Genomic DNA, 15,653 nt, shown 5'->3' on the forward strand with positions numbered 1-15,653 from the left:
CCCCCCCATTTACATTAATTCTTATGGGGAAATTGAATTTGCGTAACATCATTTTGCTTAAAGTAGCATTTTTCAGAAACATAACTACAACGTTAAGCGAGCCGTTACTGTACATAAAAGGTTGTTACAAGGAGGAGGAGGGAGAAAAAATGTTGTTCTTAACCTCTGAGGATAGGACAAGAAGCAATGGGCTTAAATTGCAGCAAGGGCGGGTTAGGCTGGACATTAGGAGAAACTTCCTAACTGTCAGGGTGGTTAAGCACTGGAATAAATTGCCTAGGAAGGTTGTGGAATCTCCATCATTGGAGATTTTTAAGAGCAGGTTAGATAAACACCTGTCAGGAATGGTCTAGATAATATAGTCCTGCCATGAGTGCAGGGGATGGACTAGATCAGGGGTTCTCAAACTGGGGGTCGGGACCCCTCAGTGGGTTGCGAGGTTATTACATGGGGGGTTGCAAGCTGTCAGCCTCCACCCCAAACCCCGTTTTGCCTCCAGCATTTATAATGGTGTTAAATATATAAAAAAGTTTTTAATTTATTAGGGGGGTCACCTCAGAGGCTTGGTGAAAGGGGTCACCAGTACAAAAGTTTGAGAACCACTGGACTAGATGACTTCCCTTCCAGTCCTATGATCTCTGTCATGTCATACCCTGGCTTACAGGTTGCTACAGTGGGCACATTTCTGAGGGATATGAATCTCCCCCCAAACAAGAGACACACAATGAGTGGCTGTCAGAGACAGGCATCGCCTCACGGCAATAGTTACAGCATATAAACCCAGGCGAGCCGGGCATCATGGCCGTTAAAAATTTCCCAACAGAGAAAGAGTGGGGAAGATACTGTTCTTTTAAAAAAATAAATTAACTAAGTAAACTAGACTTACTAAACTACAACTAATCTAAATATTTCTATAGAGAGAAAAAAAGGAAGAGGAAGCACTGCCACTGAGCTCCGTCTACAGCGGAGGACGGCTGAGAAGGAACTGAATGGGTTGGGTGGTGCAGGTGCTACATGAGGTGCCAACGGCATCTTGAGACAACTACTGTGCACGCAGGCCCCCAGCTGAGAACTGCCACAGAAAATCTCCCATCTGTTGTGCAGGGACGCATCGGCACCTGAAGTGGAGCACCCACAGGGGCACTACTCCAAGAAGAAATGGCATTATCTTCAGGTTACTCATGAGAAACTGAGGCTCAAAGAGGGAACATGACCCAAAGTCTGTGGCAGACCAAGGAATTTCGTCCAGACTTCCTGACTCTCAATCTCCACAAGACCTTCAGCACAAGCTCATGCTTCTTCCCTGTCACTGGCCAGGGGCCTGCATTTCGGGGTGCCAGGGTGTGTGCCAGCCTCATCCAAACACTCCCCGCCAGGCTGAGGCTGCTCTGGGCCAGGGTCACCCCGGGGGGAGCGGCAGGGTGAATTCCCGACCCTGCCCCCTAGAGCTCAGGCCGGACACTAGCAGCGCGGGGTGCCCAGCCCAGCCCAGCGGGAGGTGCCGAGGCCAGGACAGGGAGCGGCGACAGGCGGCTGGAGCGGCGCTAGTCTCCCCCCGCCTGGGCGGGACAACAGCACAGCGGCAGGAGAGGAAGATGGCGGCGGCAGCAGCAGCTGCAGCAACCGCCTCGGACCAGGTCTGTGCCCGGCCCCCAAACGGCGGGGCGCGCGGGGGACAGCCGCCTCCAGGGCCCTCGCCATGGGCGGAACAGCCCCAGCGGAGCCCGGGCCCCAGGGAAAGCGGCCGTGGCCGAGTCCCTCCCAGGCGGCTGTGCCGGCACCGCCCCCAGCCGTGGCTCCTCGGGGACCCGAGCTCTCAGCCCGGCCGCGTGAGCGGCGGGGGCCCCAGCGGCATAAACATCCCCAAGGCCGATGCAGCCTGGCCCGGAGCCTGCCCCATGGGCCGCAGAGGAGCGCCCGGCCCCGAGCTTGCCCCAGGCCGGACTCCAGCCAGCCCCTGCTCCGCCCCCGGGCTGTGAGAGCCCGGCCCGCCCCCGCAGCCTTCTGAACACCCGGCCCAGCTTTGGCGCCTGCGGGAGCCGAAGAGCCAGCGCTGGGCGCGCAGCGACTGTCTGTCCCCACGCTCTGCGCCGGGCCGCCTGAAAGCCGTGCGGGCGCAACCCGTCTGCACAGTGCTCTCCCCGCCCCGGGTGTTAAAAACCAGGGCTGGGATAACGAAAACCGGCTCTTTCCTGCTGGGGGGGAGAAGCTAATTACAGCCTAGACAGTTGTCTGTATTTAAAGTTGCTGCCCTTGGCATTTGATTAATGGGTGGTGGCGAGGTTGTGGTTTGGGTTGGATGGGGGGGTGTTGTTTTTCTTTGCACATTGATTTTCTGTTACTCAAATAGTAAAATCAAACAAAAATTCAGAGTGCCTGATTTATGATGAATTTCATTGCAAGCTAACCTTTTCACAGTTCCCTTTTCCTTTCAAGGTGATCTGAAAAGGTTTCAGAGTTGTGAGGGTGAATGAGGTAAAATCTTTTTCCTGACCATCTTCCTGTTGATGGAAGGGACAAGTTTGCCTTTCAATCTTGAAAACCATGACACCTCTTTCATATACTGGGATCAGTAGGGTTATAACACGGCAAACTTGCCACATTTGGTGGTTTTGGTAAAAGCCCAAGCTTCTGGAGTCCTCCGATTTCTTGAGCATCTCATCTTTTTTTTCTTTTTAAACTAAGGTTCTAGTCCTTATGGTTTAAGAAAATAGCTTCAAGTATCAGAGGGGTAGCCGTGTTAGTCTGAATCTGTAAAAAGCAACAGAGGGTCCTGTGGCACCTTTGAGACTAACAGAAGTACTGGGAGCATAAGCTTTCGTGGGTAAGAACCTCACTTCTTCAGATGCAAGTAATGGAAATCTCCAGAGGCAGGTATAAATCAGTATGGAGATAACGAGGTTAGTTCAATCAGGGAGGGTGAGGTGCTCTGCTAGCAGTTGAGGTGTGAACACCAAGGGAGGAGAAACTGTTTCTGTAGTTGGATAGCCATTCGCAGTCTTTGTTTAATCCTGATCTGATGGTGTCAAATTTGCAAATGAACTGGAGCTCAGCAGTTTCTCTTTGGAGTCTGGTCCTGAAGTTTTTTGCTGTAAGATGGCAACCTTTACATCTGCTATTGTGTGGCCAGGGAGGTTGAAGTGTTCTCCTACAGGTTTTTGTATATTGCCATTCCTGATATCTGACTTGTGTCCATTTATCCTCTTGCGTAGTGACTGTCCAGTTTGGCCAATGTACATAGCAGAGGGGCATTGCTGGCATATGATGGCATATATAACATTGGTGGACGTGCAGGTGAATGAGCCGGTGATGTTGTAGCTGATCTGGTTAGGTCCAGTGATGGTGTTGCTGGTGTAGATATGTGGGCAGAGTTGGCATCGAGGTTTGTTGCATGGGTTGGTTCCTGAGTTAGAGTTGTTATGGTGCGGTGCGTGGTTGCTGGTGAGAATATGTTTAAGGTTGGCAGGTTGTTCCTGGTGTACACTTCCTGGACACCACCGTACAAATAAGCGATGGCCACATTAACACCACCCTATACCGAAAACCCACCGACCACTACGCCTACCTTCATGCCTCCAGCTTCCACCCCGGTCACACCACACGATCCATCGTCTACAGCCAAGCACTGAGGTACAATCGCATCTGCTCCAACCCCTCAGACAGAGACCAACACCTACAAGATCTTCACCAAGCATTCTCAAAACTACGATACCCACACAAGGAAATAAAGAAACAAATCAACAGAGCCAGACGTGTACCCAGAAGCCTCCTGCTACAAGACAGGCCCAGAAGAGAAACCAACAGAACTCCACTGGCCATCACCTACAGTCCTCAGCTTAAACCTCTCCAACGCATCATCAGTGATCTACAACCCATCCTGGACAATGATCCCTCACTTTCACAGACCTTGGGAGGCAGGCCAGTCCTCGCCCACAGACAACCTGCCAACCTTAAACATATTCTCATCAGATCAGGATTAAACAAAGACTGTGAATGGCTATCCAACTACAGAAACAGTTTCTCCTCCCTTGGTGTTCACACCTCAACTGCTAGCAGAGCACCTCACCCTCCCTGATTGAACTAACCTCGTTATCTCCACACTGATATATACCTGTCTCTGGAGATTTCCATTACTTGCATCTGAAGAAGTGAGGTTCTTACCCACGAAAGCTTATGCTCCCAGTACTTCTGTTAGTCTCAAAGGTGCCACAGGACCCTCTGTTGCTTTTTAGAGAATAGCTTGGAAACCTGATCTCAGAAGACAAATAAAATAATGAAAAAATGATTGGCTTAAAAATCATTAGATTTTTTAAATTTCATGATTTTACAGGACCTGATTCTTGATTTTTGAATGCTTGCAGTTGGCAGCAGTGTTTTTTTTTTTTTAAATGGTATTTTTGCTGCTTTATTATGTGTAAAGGTCTGGAAGGTTTTTGAACATCACCCCACCCCACACCTTACCTCACCTCACCTCACCTCCTTGTTTAAATAAATCTAAAAAAATATTAGAAATACAAGATTTTTTTATAAAGGGACTCCAGTTTGTAGTAAAATATTCTTCAAAGGACTACACATTTTTAATTTTTAATTTCTATTTTTAATTGATCTTGATTCTTTGAAAAGTTTTGATTATCATTGTGCTGTTGGGTTACTGAGTTCTCTAAGGTCTCCATCTACTTGAACAGGCAAGACTGATTTAAAATGTAGTGAAAGAACTACATTTTGTATCAAGCCTCTCACATTACATTTGTTTGAAAAATTAAGGATGACCATTCACAATGTGTTGAGCCAAGAAAAATAATAGCTTTTTGCCATACTAGAATAGAACTTCATTATATATAGTGCCAGCTGTTGGTAGGGGTAAATTACAGAAATTTAGATACTCATTAAAAATGTACATTGGAATACAGATTCACCTATAGGAACTGTGTCTATATATTTATATAATAGGGAAAGGAGGTTTTCCCATTCACAGTCTGAATTTTGTTAATAAAATGTACATTGTTGTAACATCTCAGCATATGAGTAAATGTCTTTCAGTCTCACAGTTTATAAATCAGTATACAGCTATGTAGTGTAGTTTATTGTAAATTGTGATCATATGCTTCATTTTATTTAATTTGTACTAGTGTGATGGTTTGCTGACAGTGTTTAAATATGACTTAGGCTAAGTTTCAGTCTGGTTATCTGAATTCTCGCTCAGAGTAGTGGAGGCTAAAATGATCAAAGGAGTGTCATCATCTGTCTCTGAGAGGTGGAGGGGAGAGGGACATGCCCTCATAGTTCATCATCCATGGAAGTAACATTAGATGTGGCCTGAAAAGAGAAAGGAGTCACTATGTGCCCAGTCTTGCAACATTACTCTTGGGAGAATTTTGTGCCACTGCGCAATGCAGAATTTTGCAGAAATTAACATTGTACATGCAGAATTTCCTTTCCCCCACAGAAATGTGCTGGACCCAGCAGAGCCCAGCTTGCACATAGACACGGCTGGTGGGAAGGAGAGGGAGCTAGAGGGTTCCTGTCAGCTGCAGTTCCCAGCACGCCCTGAGGGAAGGAGACAGTGGTGTGCAGGACACTCCATGCAAACCTGGGACCAAGCATCAGGCTGTTTCTCCCTCTGGTTCCCTGGGCTCTGGGGCGGAGGAAGGCAGGTGTCTGAGCTGGGGGGCCCATGGCTTAGCTCTAGGGGGGAGAGGTGTGGGTATTCAGGCAAGGGGGAGGCCCACAGCTGGGCTCAGGGGGGAGAGGGTGCAGGTATCTGGGCTGGGGGTCCCCATGGCTGGGCTCTGGAGGGGAGGGGATGTGGGTGTATTGGCTGGGCATTGTGGCTGGGCTCTAGGGGGAGGGGTTGTGAGCATCTGACCCCCCCCGGCTGGGCTCTGGAGGAGGGTAGGGAAGGGGGCAGAGAAACAGGAACAGGGTTGTCATAGAGGTTTCTTTAACTCTCTACTCCTGGGGGAATTTGTGTGTGTGTCTGTAATGTTACAGACATACTTGCTGACAAGTATTTTGAAATAAATTACCAAAATAATTGAAACTGGTGTGATTATGTAGTGTTATTTTGACAAATACAATTTGCAGAATTTTAAAGTAGTGTGCAGAATTTTTACTTTTTTGGTGCAGAATTTTTAGGCACAGAATGCCCCCGGGAGTAAAACATTTATTATGTTTAAGTTAGACTGCTCCTGTGAGTAAAATTGATCTGCAGAATGTTTGGAGGATTAGACTGCAAAATAGCATCTTGCTGTATTGAAAGAGAAGAAAAATAGCAAGAAAGAACAAGGTACCAACAGGTTTTGTACAAAGCTCTAAAAATATGGGAGTCTTATAACCCTTCCACTTTCTATCCCTGAGAATACTTTATCTGAAAGCATTTCCTACCTGTTAATTTGCCCTCCAGTAATATCAATGAAAGTGATACTGTCACCTTGAGATATAGTCAGTTCAAAACAATAAGTTCAAACTGTTTTTAGTTATACATGCCCACGAGTTTCCCTGCCAGTTTTTTGTGGTTTTATAATGTTTTTTGTCTTACCTGTTCCTGAAGTGAAAGACCCCCAGAAACAGAGAAAACTGACTATGCACAAAATGCTGTCAAATGCGCACAATAAAAATCCTGAAAGATTTGTTTCTGTATTCTTTCAGTTAGAGCAATCTTATTTGTTACATATACTTAGTAAACAAATAGACAAATATTCTGATTTTTTAAATTGATGGTGTCCCTTACATTTTTTATTTTTAAATATTTTCAGATTTCTGTCTTAAGGACAACCAGTGAGATTACTTTATGGCTTGTACCATTACTCTTTTCTACATTCTTAGGTAAACCCACTGAGAGAGACACACTGTAGTTCACAGGGAACTAAAAAATAAATGTTTGGGTGCCCGTAAATAGTCCAGTTAGATATAAGGAGCACATCTTGTATCAGTCCCAAAATGTAAATACATAATGAAATTCTTTACAACTGAAATTTAATTAGTTACTACAACAGCATCACTGATTTATAGATACTGTTATAAAAAAATCGAGAAATTCTTTATAATTGGTTTTAAAGTACCCTTGTATTGGTGTTACTTAAAAATAGATAAACTAAACATTGGGATAGCAGACAAATATTCCACTGGTTCAAACTCTTACTTTTGTTATAAATTCTGATTACCTGCAAAATAACCATTTATCCATGCTTTGTGTCATGCTGTAGCAAAGTTCTAATGGCCCCGTGAAGAAATCTATGCGTGAGAAGGCTGTGGAGCGGAGAAACGTTAATAAAGAACACAACAGTAACTTTAAGGCTGGATATATCCCAATTGATGAAGACCGTCTCCATAAAACAGGCTTACGAGGCAGGAAAGGCAACTTGGCTATTTGTGTGATTGTTCTTCTTTTTATTTTAGCTGTCATCAATTTGATTGTGAGTATATCACTTAGGCTGCAAGTGATATTTGGGCATGCTTGTTTTACTTTTTATTAACTATTTATTAAATAAATATAAACCTTCTCCAGCATAGATCAGAATACTTTGGAAAGCACAGTCTTAAAGTGTATTAAGGGGGATTACTTTAATTTTTGTCTTACCTTTCGTGCTTATTTTTAGTCTCAAAAATATTATTTCAAGGTGTTTTGTTGTGGGTTTTTTATTAGCAAGAAGTCCCCAATTTTTTTTTTGTTTTGGTCTTTTTCTTAGTATGACTAAACAGACCAATGATTTTTTCTCCAAAGTTCTCTGTTGTTTTTAAAAATAGCATCATAACATTGCAAGATGTTTTGCAGAGATTAAAAAGACAGTTCCTTCCAAAAAGAGCTTAAACGCTAAATCTTATTTTTACATCCTCTCATCTAAGAGGCCACATGTATCACTACACAACCGAGCCTATGTCCCTCATATTAATCAGGATCAGGAATCTTCTGGTTATTCCCACACCCAGAGCTGTACATGATAAACAATGCAAAGTATTACCAGTGCAACATTCAATACAATTATTCTTAATTAATGTATGCAATGAAGTGCTCTCAACCCATCAGATCGCAGAAATGTTGTTTAGTTACTAACTGAACTGTTCATTAGTTTTCAGAATTCATCCTGTACAATCTGCACTCTGGTTTGCTACTGCAATTCACTATTTTAATACCCACCTTTGCTTCTCATCTCCTCATAGCTAGGCAATTCAGTATACCATCAGCACTGAGGGGTCCTTTCTTTTAACTCAAGATTGAGTGTGTCCTGTCCTGGGTTAACAAACACCTTTCCCCTTGAGTTTATTTAGCTTAGGATACAGACAGTACCTCAAACAGGAAGATGTCTCAAGCCACATTACTTAATTTCAAAATGTTCAAGTGTAAGGCGAATGTAGGTTTTTATAATATTTTACAAACTATTTTAGATCATATTTCAGATGGCTTACAAATAACCATATATTGTGATTAACTGCATTTCTATGTTTTCAGTGGAAAGAAAGCATAAACATAGTAAAGCAAAGGAAAATATTTTCTTTAAGACAAACTTCCTTTCACACACCCATTGTAAAAATCTCTAGCACTTAAATAATTTGTATGCTTGGAGTTATTTCAAATGTAATAACTAATTAAACACGCCTTTAAAAAAAAGTATTTTGAACACTCTGTTTTTCCTGCATCTGTAGTATTACAATAAATATTAAACTTTGTTTGTGTTACTGTTTTAGATCACACTTGTCATCTGGGCTGTGATTCGTATTGGGCCCAATGGTTGTGACAGCATGGAGTTTCATGAGAGCGGCTTACTGCGATTTAAACAAGTATCCGACATGGGAGTTATACATCCATTATATAAAAGTACAGTAGGAGGGAGGCGTAATGAAGATTTGGTTATCACTGGAAATAACCAGCCTGTAAGTTACATGAGTTGAACATACGTGGTGAACAATATGGGGAAATGCGTTATTATTATTAATCATAACTATAGTAGAAACATTTTTGTCATGTTTTAAAATAATTTTAATTATTTGTTTCTGCAGATTGTATTTCAGCAAGGAACAACAAAACTTAGTGTTGAAAAGGACAAAACCTCCATTACCAGTGATATTGGTATGGAATTTATTGACCCAAGGACACAAAATACTTTGTTCAGCACAGACTATGAGACTCATGAGTTTCATTTGCCAAATGGAGTGAAAATTTTGAATGTACAGAAGGCATCTACAGAGAGGGTATGAACTATTTTAATAGCTCACTTTTTCTTTTATATAAAGGCTGATTATGGAATTGTTTGTTATTGCAAAGTAGGAATGCAGTTTGTGTTGTGTTGTGACTTGGTCATATTCAAGTAAATACAGAAGTATAACCAAAAAATGTATTTTGTCATGAAGTAACTGTCACAAAATGTAAACAGTAAAATCCTGAAGAAAAGTCGTAATAACTAAGTTCTTTTTATTGTACACTGTTGCAAAAGTAGAGAATAAGTTAAGATAAACTAAAATGCTTTAATTAACCATCCTAACATTTCAGGACCAGAATACCCAAATTTATTTTTCTGTTTGCCATTCCTGTTTGTTCATGCGCTAGCATTATTGTTTTTTACAGCTAAGTGGTCCAGAAATAGCTTGTTGTATAATTATTACTGTTCAGAGGTTGTGGGAAATTCAGATTTTTTAAAAAAACTCAGTTCTTTAAAAATACCACACACACACACACACACACATAAGTGCACATAACACACAACTTGTACCTCAGAGGTGGGCAAACTACGTCTTGTGGGACCCTCCTGTCCGGCCCCTGAGCTCCTGGCCTGAGAGGCTACCCCCGGCCCCTCCCCTGCTGTTCCCCCTCCCCCACAGCCTCAGCTCGCCCCGCTGCCGGCACAATGCTCTGGGCGTCAGGACTGCGAGCTCCTGGGCAGCGCAGCTGCAGAGCCCGGCCTGACCCGGTGCTCTGTGCTGCGCGGTGGCAACGATGTGACTGGCTCCAGCCAGGCAGTGTGGCTGTAGCACCGCTAGTCACCGGAGCTCCAGGCAGCGTGGTAGGGAGGCAGGGAGTGGGGGAGTTGGATAGGGGTCGGGGTGGCCAGAGGACGGGGAACAGGGGGGTTGAACGGGGGCAAAGGTCCCAGGGGGGAACAGTCAGGAAGGAGAGGGGGGGTTGGATGGGGCAGCGGGGGGGCAGGCAGGGGCAGGGGTTCCCGGGGCTGTCAGAGGACAGGGAGAAGGGGTGGTTGGATGGGGCAGGAGTCCCGGGGGGGCTGTCAGGAATGGGGGGGTGGATGGGCTAGCGGGGGGCATTCAGGGGTCCTGGGAGGTGGGGCCCGTCAGGGAACGGAGAGGTTGAATGGGGCAGGAGTCCCGGGGGAGGGGGGGGTGGATAAGGGGTGGGGGCCAGGCCACGACCCCCTCCCTTAACTGGCCCTCCATACAATTTCCGAAACCCGATGCGGCCCTCAGGCCAAAAAGTTTGCCCGCCCCTGCTGTACCTATTGCTTTCTTTTTCTTGGTGATAGATTTGTAATAATCAGATGACATTATCCAGCACATTATAACATTTTTTTATGTGCAGTTAAACTGAAAAGTGAACAACAATGGCATTGCAGGGTTCCATGTTTGTTAGTTTGACTTCCAGATCAAATGTGCCTAATTTATTAGTAAAAAAGATGATGTTTTCCAACTGCCACCATTACAAATTCAACATGGGATCTGAAAATCAAGCTCTGAGGTTTCTTTCTTGCACATCACCATCTGTAATAAAGATACTGCAGGCCACATTAAGACCTTAGTCACAACTATACAACCCCATTGCCTTCAGTAGGTTTACACAGGTAACTGGCTATGTACTTAGAATTTAGTGAACAATTGTTGATGATGTACAAGAATGAACAGAATCCAGCTCACTCTCTCTGTGATGTTTACTCTGCAGAACTAACAGGAATAAAAAGTAAACTTATTTTTGTACCTAAGTAAACAACTATAACTCTGAATACACACAAGGAACAGATCTGATGGGTTAGGAGGAATAATTTTTATATAATCACTCTTCAGAATAAGAGAGACTTACAAGGTAGATTAAATTTGGCACCTAAACTACTTATATGTTCCTCTAAATTCTCTAGCACAGGGGTTCCCAAACTTGGTTCGCGGCTTGTTCAGGGTAAACCCCTGGTGGGGGCTTTGTTTACCAGAGTGTCCGCAGGTATGGCCGCTCGCAGCTCCCAGTGGCCGCGGTTCACCGTTCGCGGCCACTGGGAGCTGCAAGTGACCATACCATTGGGAACCCATGCTCTAGTATTAATGGTTGAAATTCTTATTGTACTTACACTTGCGTATCACTTGGCTAGGATTAAGTCAGCTGACTGTCTAGAAAGTTTAACTTTTTACTGCAACACTGAAATTTTCCAGGATAGGTAATCCTTGTTTCTAGACATGACTGATTGTTCAGAGTAGTAAAAAATTGTAGAAACTTTAAAGGCATAGGGAGAGGGATATGCAACATGCATTGACAGTGTTATTTTCAAATTTTTAACAAAACTACTTAAAGACAAGCAAAAATGGAACTTTTAAAACTGTATCTACCATTATTTCATTCTTCTTGCATATTTTTTTCCCTTTAAGATTACCAGCAATGCTACCAGTGACCTAAATATAAAGGTTGACGGACGTGCCATTGTTCGTGGAAATGAAGGTGTTTTCATCATGGGCAAAACCATTGAGTTTCGCATGGGTGGTGATATGGAACTAAAGGCAGTAAGTGTTTTAAATTGACAAAATTATTTCTAATAGTTCCATGTTAAAACCAAGAAGAAAAAAATTAGGCTTCTTCATTTTTTTGGATGGATTCAAATCTGTAAGTTCAGTATAAAAATATAGTTTAATAGCAGTTCAATTAATTTGTAGCATTATAAAAGCAAATGTAATAAATTAATTATTCATCTTTTGAAATGGTGTCTCAAAAACTTTGAGTTAGTAATTATTTCATGCTGCATGCTTTTTGATGTTATGTAATTATTTGGACAGTCTGAAGTGGGGAAGAGGGAAAAATAGTAGATTTTAGAAGATTGATGTTTAAAGTCTAGATTGTTCTGGTTCACAAGTGAAGATAAGATTGGTGGGCTCACTGTATTGTGCATCCACATCTAACTGCCACAGAATGAGTAGTGTGCTCGGTATTGGCCTATGAGTGGAATAGCAAGGTATGCAGCGGGTCAGAACTGAGATGTATGAGCACTACATTCACTCGTGATTTTTTTTAAATAAAGTTCTTATGAAAAGACTTAAGATGTAAATAAAATTAATAACCTGTTATCTTTAGGGTAGCTTTGAAAATAAGTTATTGGTTTACATTCTTTTGGAAATAAACATCCTACTTCTGTTAAGTAATACACTGTATAATTATTCTTTTATTAGGAAAACAGCATTATCTTAAATGGAACTGTGATGCTCAGCACGTCTCGACTGCCAAGTTCTTATGGGGAAAAGTTTAATAATGTTGACTGGCTGCGCTATAAGCTCTGTATGTGTGCAGATGGAACTCTATTTCGAGTTGAAGTAAAGACCCGCAACATGGGTTGTCAAACCGCAGTCAACCCGTGTGGAACCACAGACTAAATGCAAAGTACTGGGATCAGAGCAATCATGAGAGTTCATTTACGTTTTTACATTTGTGTGTATAAAACAATTGCATGCCAATTATTTCTGTTTTTACAACAGTTTATTATAATATTTATTACATAACATTTTTAGCACAGCAGTATTAGGTCTGTTGCATAATTTCAGTATTTACAATAGAGTATTTACCAAAATAATGGGTCTGATTTAGCAAGATACTTAAGCACATGCTTCAACACGCACACTTGTCAAGTACCTTGCTGAATTGAGGCCAGTAAGAGAGATTTACTGGGGGACTGATCCTATAAGATACTGAGCACCTCCTTGCCTCTGAAGTGCTGTTTTACGTCCTCTCACCTCAGGACTCTGAGAAGTTGCTGGAATCTGCATGGAGTGAGGTGTAGAGTTGGGAGGATGCACATTGTTCCACCTTTGGCTCTGCAGAGATTCCTTGGAAAAAGCAATACAGTTTGCAGCTCTGTTACTTGTTCCATAGAGCCTCTTTTTTGTTGTGCAGATCATTCTTTAAGAAGCGGACTTTGGGATAACAGTGGTAAGAGGGACTCTCTGGCAACATGGAGTCATGCTTTGTGGCAGTGGTAGGAAACCAACCACAAAGGAATAATTGGGCTTTCCAGTTCTTTAGAGATAAACCCTACAGGAAGGGGCCAAAAGGCAATCTGGCTTCTTTTATATAGATGTGTTATGTGCTGATTTTCAGCCCACCCTCAGCCAGACCTTCATGATTGCAACAGTAATTATTTAGAGTGCAGCAAAGGTCAGTCATCTAAATAACTGCTTTGTAGCGACAATCTGTACCCGACATCCAAGTAACCATTTCTTCATCTCCAAATAGCCATACTCACACTTCGGATGCAAAAACAAAGGCTAGCTTTCAAAACTGTAGCCCTGTAAATGCAGTGAAATCTTTATTCAAATAGATTCAGTTTTTATTTGCAGTTGATGCATATTGACTATTGGAATCTAATATGAACTCTTGACAATTTTCTTTTGATTATTTTCAATTAATTAGAGACAAGCATACGCTGACTTATTTGATCCTTAAGACATTAAGAAAAATCTGTGCCCAACATTTTAGGCAGAACTGGGACAGTCAATTATTGTACTGTATCTGCTTTGATATTTAGAAGCTTGTATTCTACTTTGAAAACCCATTTTTTATTTTTTTTATTTTTGGAGGGTAGCAAAACAGCATGTATTCAAATACTTGATCATGTAGTAGTAAATATAAAATGAATGCAGAAAGCTGAACAATAACTATTCACATAGATAGAAACAAAAGTAACAAATTCTTAATGGGAATCAAAGGATAATACATTTTCTGGTTTCAGAGCACATCTATAATTTGACTCAGTAAAGATGGCAGCTGCTGCCCAACTGTTAAGATATGTATTTTTTTTCTTTAGGAGAATAAGTTGCTTCTTTGTAAGGATGTGCCATACTTTATTCAACCAGAAGCTTAGAGAAGAAATTGGGAATTAAACTTTTAGGAAGCAATAGAAAGCCATTAAGTAGCTATAAAAAAAAATTGTGGATGGAATCAATTCTGCTACTGGGAATAGCAGTATCAATAGCAGGCCAATGGATGTAGATGTATGGGGAAATCCCATATCATACTAGCTTGCATTTTGACCATTTCCCAAAACATTTATGTGATATGCAGTCCTACCATACGTGAATGAAAGCACCTACAACAGAATCCTATTTAATTTCCAATTGCTTCTGCTATGCATTTCAATGTCTGTTTTTTAAAAAAATAAAAATTCTCTAGATTCAGAATTATCGTGGAAATGTATTTCCATACATCAACATTAGTTCACAGTTATTGTTTCAGCAGAATTATTCATTTTTTTCATGTTTGAAATGTTTAGTTGGCAATACTGATATTTGAAATTTATCAGAAGTATTTCTTGAACTCCCAGCATTTTAATATATAAGTACCAGCCTAGTTATGCTACATTTTTAAATTATATAAGGTATTTATAATATATTTTATTTATGTTGCTGAAGTGAGGTGTTTCAAAGGTGTATTGATATTAGCTTTCCTCTACTATATTAGGGGAACACAGTTTTTTCCTGGGTACCTTCATAAAAGATATTCTATGGTATTCTACAGGTGAGGATTCAAAACACTGTAATAACACTACTGTAGGCCATAGTGATTGAGACCATTACTTTTCTAAATTAAAAAAAAAAAGTGTAGCTATTTACAATGACTAGAAATATAAATTTGTTACTAAGTAAACTGGTATTTAAATTCTAAAATGTTCTGTAGTTCTAAACATGACAGTAATCTAGGTCCCAATTCTGCACTGTATGGAAGCATCTGCCTAAATTTAACATCAATAGAATAAATACATGCTTAAAAGTTATGCAAGTTCTTGTGTATCGTGATGAATTGGGGTCTTAATGAAACCTTTACACTTTGAGAATGATGGCAGCTTTTATTAAAACCCTCTTAACTGTTTCTGGAGAGAGAATAATGTATTACAATGTAAAAACTAAACTTGCTAATTATAAGGCTTTTATACTTATTACCGTTAGTTAGGAATAGTGTTGTTTTCTAATAGCCACTAGTGATCTTAATAATGGAGGCCATGTAAGTGATTTCCTGTGAATGGTTATTAACAGGCTGTACTAGACAATAAATTTCTAGTACTAATAGGTTTACAAATGTTACACATTAACTTCCCCACTGAATGTGGTACTTATGAAAAGATAAATAAAGTCTAATCTAGTTTTATTGGCTGACAGTGCTCAAAGGTGTGGTAGGCATGTCACAAAAGACCGTCACAGTCCTGCACTGGGCCCTGCTGTCAGTGGGACTCTGCATGAATGCAGGAGTGTACCTACATGCAGGGCTGGCTCCAGGCACCAGCCGAGCAAGCTGGTGCTTGGGGTAGCAGATTGTAGGAGGCGGAATTCCGCCCAATCCTAGGGTGGCACAGCCGCTTTTTTGTTTTTTTTGGTATTTTGTTCCGCTCCGGCCGCCCCGTAGGGTGAAGCGGAGGACAGGAGTGCACTGCAGCAAGCCCGGCAGGGCAGTCCATGTCCTTCCCTCC

General features: G+C 41.8%; 1 protein-coding gene across 2 annotated transcripts; it reads left to right on the plus strand.

Annotated features, from left to right (window-relative positions):
• The first annotated feature begins 1,482 nt into the window (after window positions 1-1,482).
• SGCB (sarcoglycan beta) lies at window positions 1,483-15,334 on the plus strand. 2 transcript variants are annotated; one of them, XM_034771588.1, is made up of 6 exons: window positions 1,483-1,637; window positions 7,206-7,415; window positions 8,686-8,871; window positions 8,998-9,189; window positions 11,578-11,709; window positions 12,370-15,334. In XM_034771588.1, exons 1-6 carry the CDS (start codon window positions 1,596-1,598, stop codon window positions 12,568-12,570), a joined length of 963 nt encoding a protein of 320 aa, XP_034627479.1. In that variant the 5' UTR covers window positions 1,483-1,595; the 3' UTR covers window positions 12,571-15,334. The 2 variants fall into 2 exon arrangements, with proteins under 2 accessions (XP_034627479.1, XP_034627480.1); XM_034771589.1 differs by lacking the exon at window positions 1,483-1,637 and adding an exon at window positions 6,318-6,825.
• The last annotated feature ends 319 nt before the right edge of the window (window positions 15,335-15,653 follow it).

This window comes from Trachemys scripta, chromosome 5 (assembly GCF_013100865.1).
Source record: "Trachemys scripta elegans isolate TJP31775 chromosome 5, CAS_Tse_1.0, whole genome shotgun sequence".
NCBI classification, from domain to species: domain Eukaryota; kingdom Metazoa; phylum Chordata; order Testudines; family Emydidae; genus Trachemys; species Trachemys scripta.

Bases quoted from the DNA above. Each gene is read 5' to 3' on its own strand.
- SGCB (XM_034771588.1), top strand. From the start codon at position 1,596: ATGGCGGCGGCAGCAGCAGCTGCAGCAACCGCCTCGGACCAG. The intron at 1,638-7,205 runs GTCTGTGCCCGG...GTCATGCTGTAG, and splicing joins CAGCAACCGCCTCGGACCAG to CAAAGTTCTAATGGCCCCGT. The intron at 11,710-12,369 runs GTAAGTGTTTTA...TTCTTTTATTAG, and splicing joins GTGATATGGAACTAAAGGCA to GAAAACAGCATTATCTTAAA.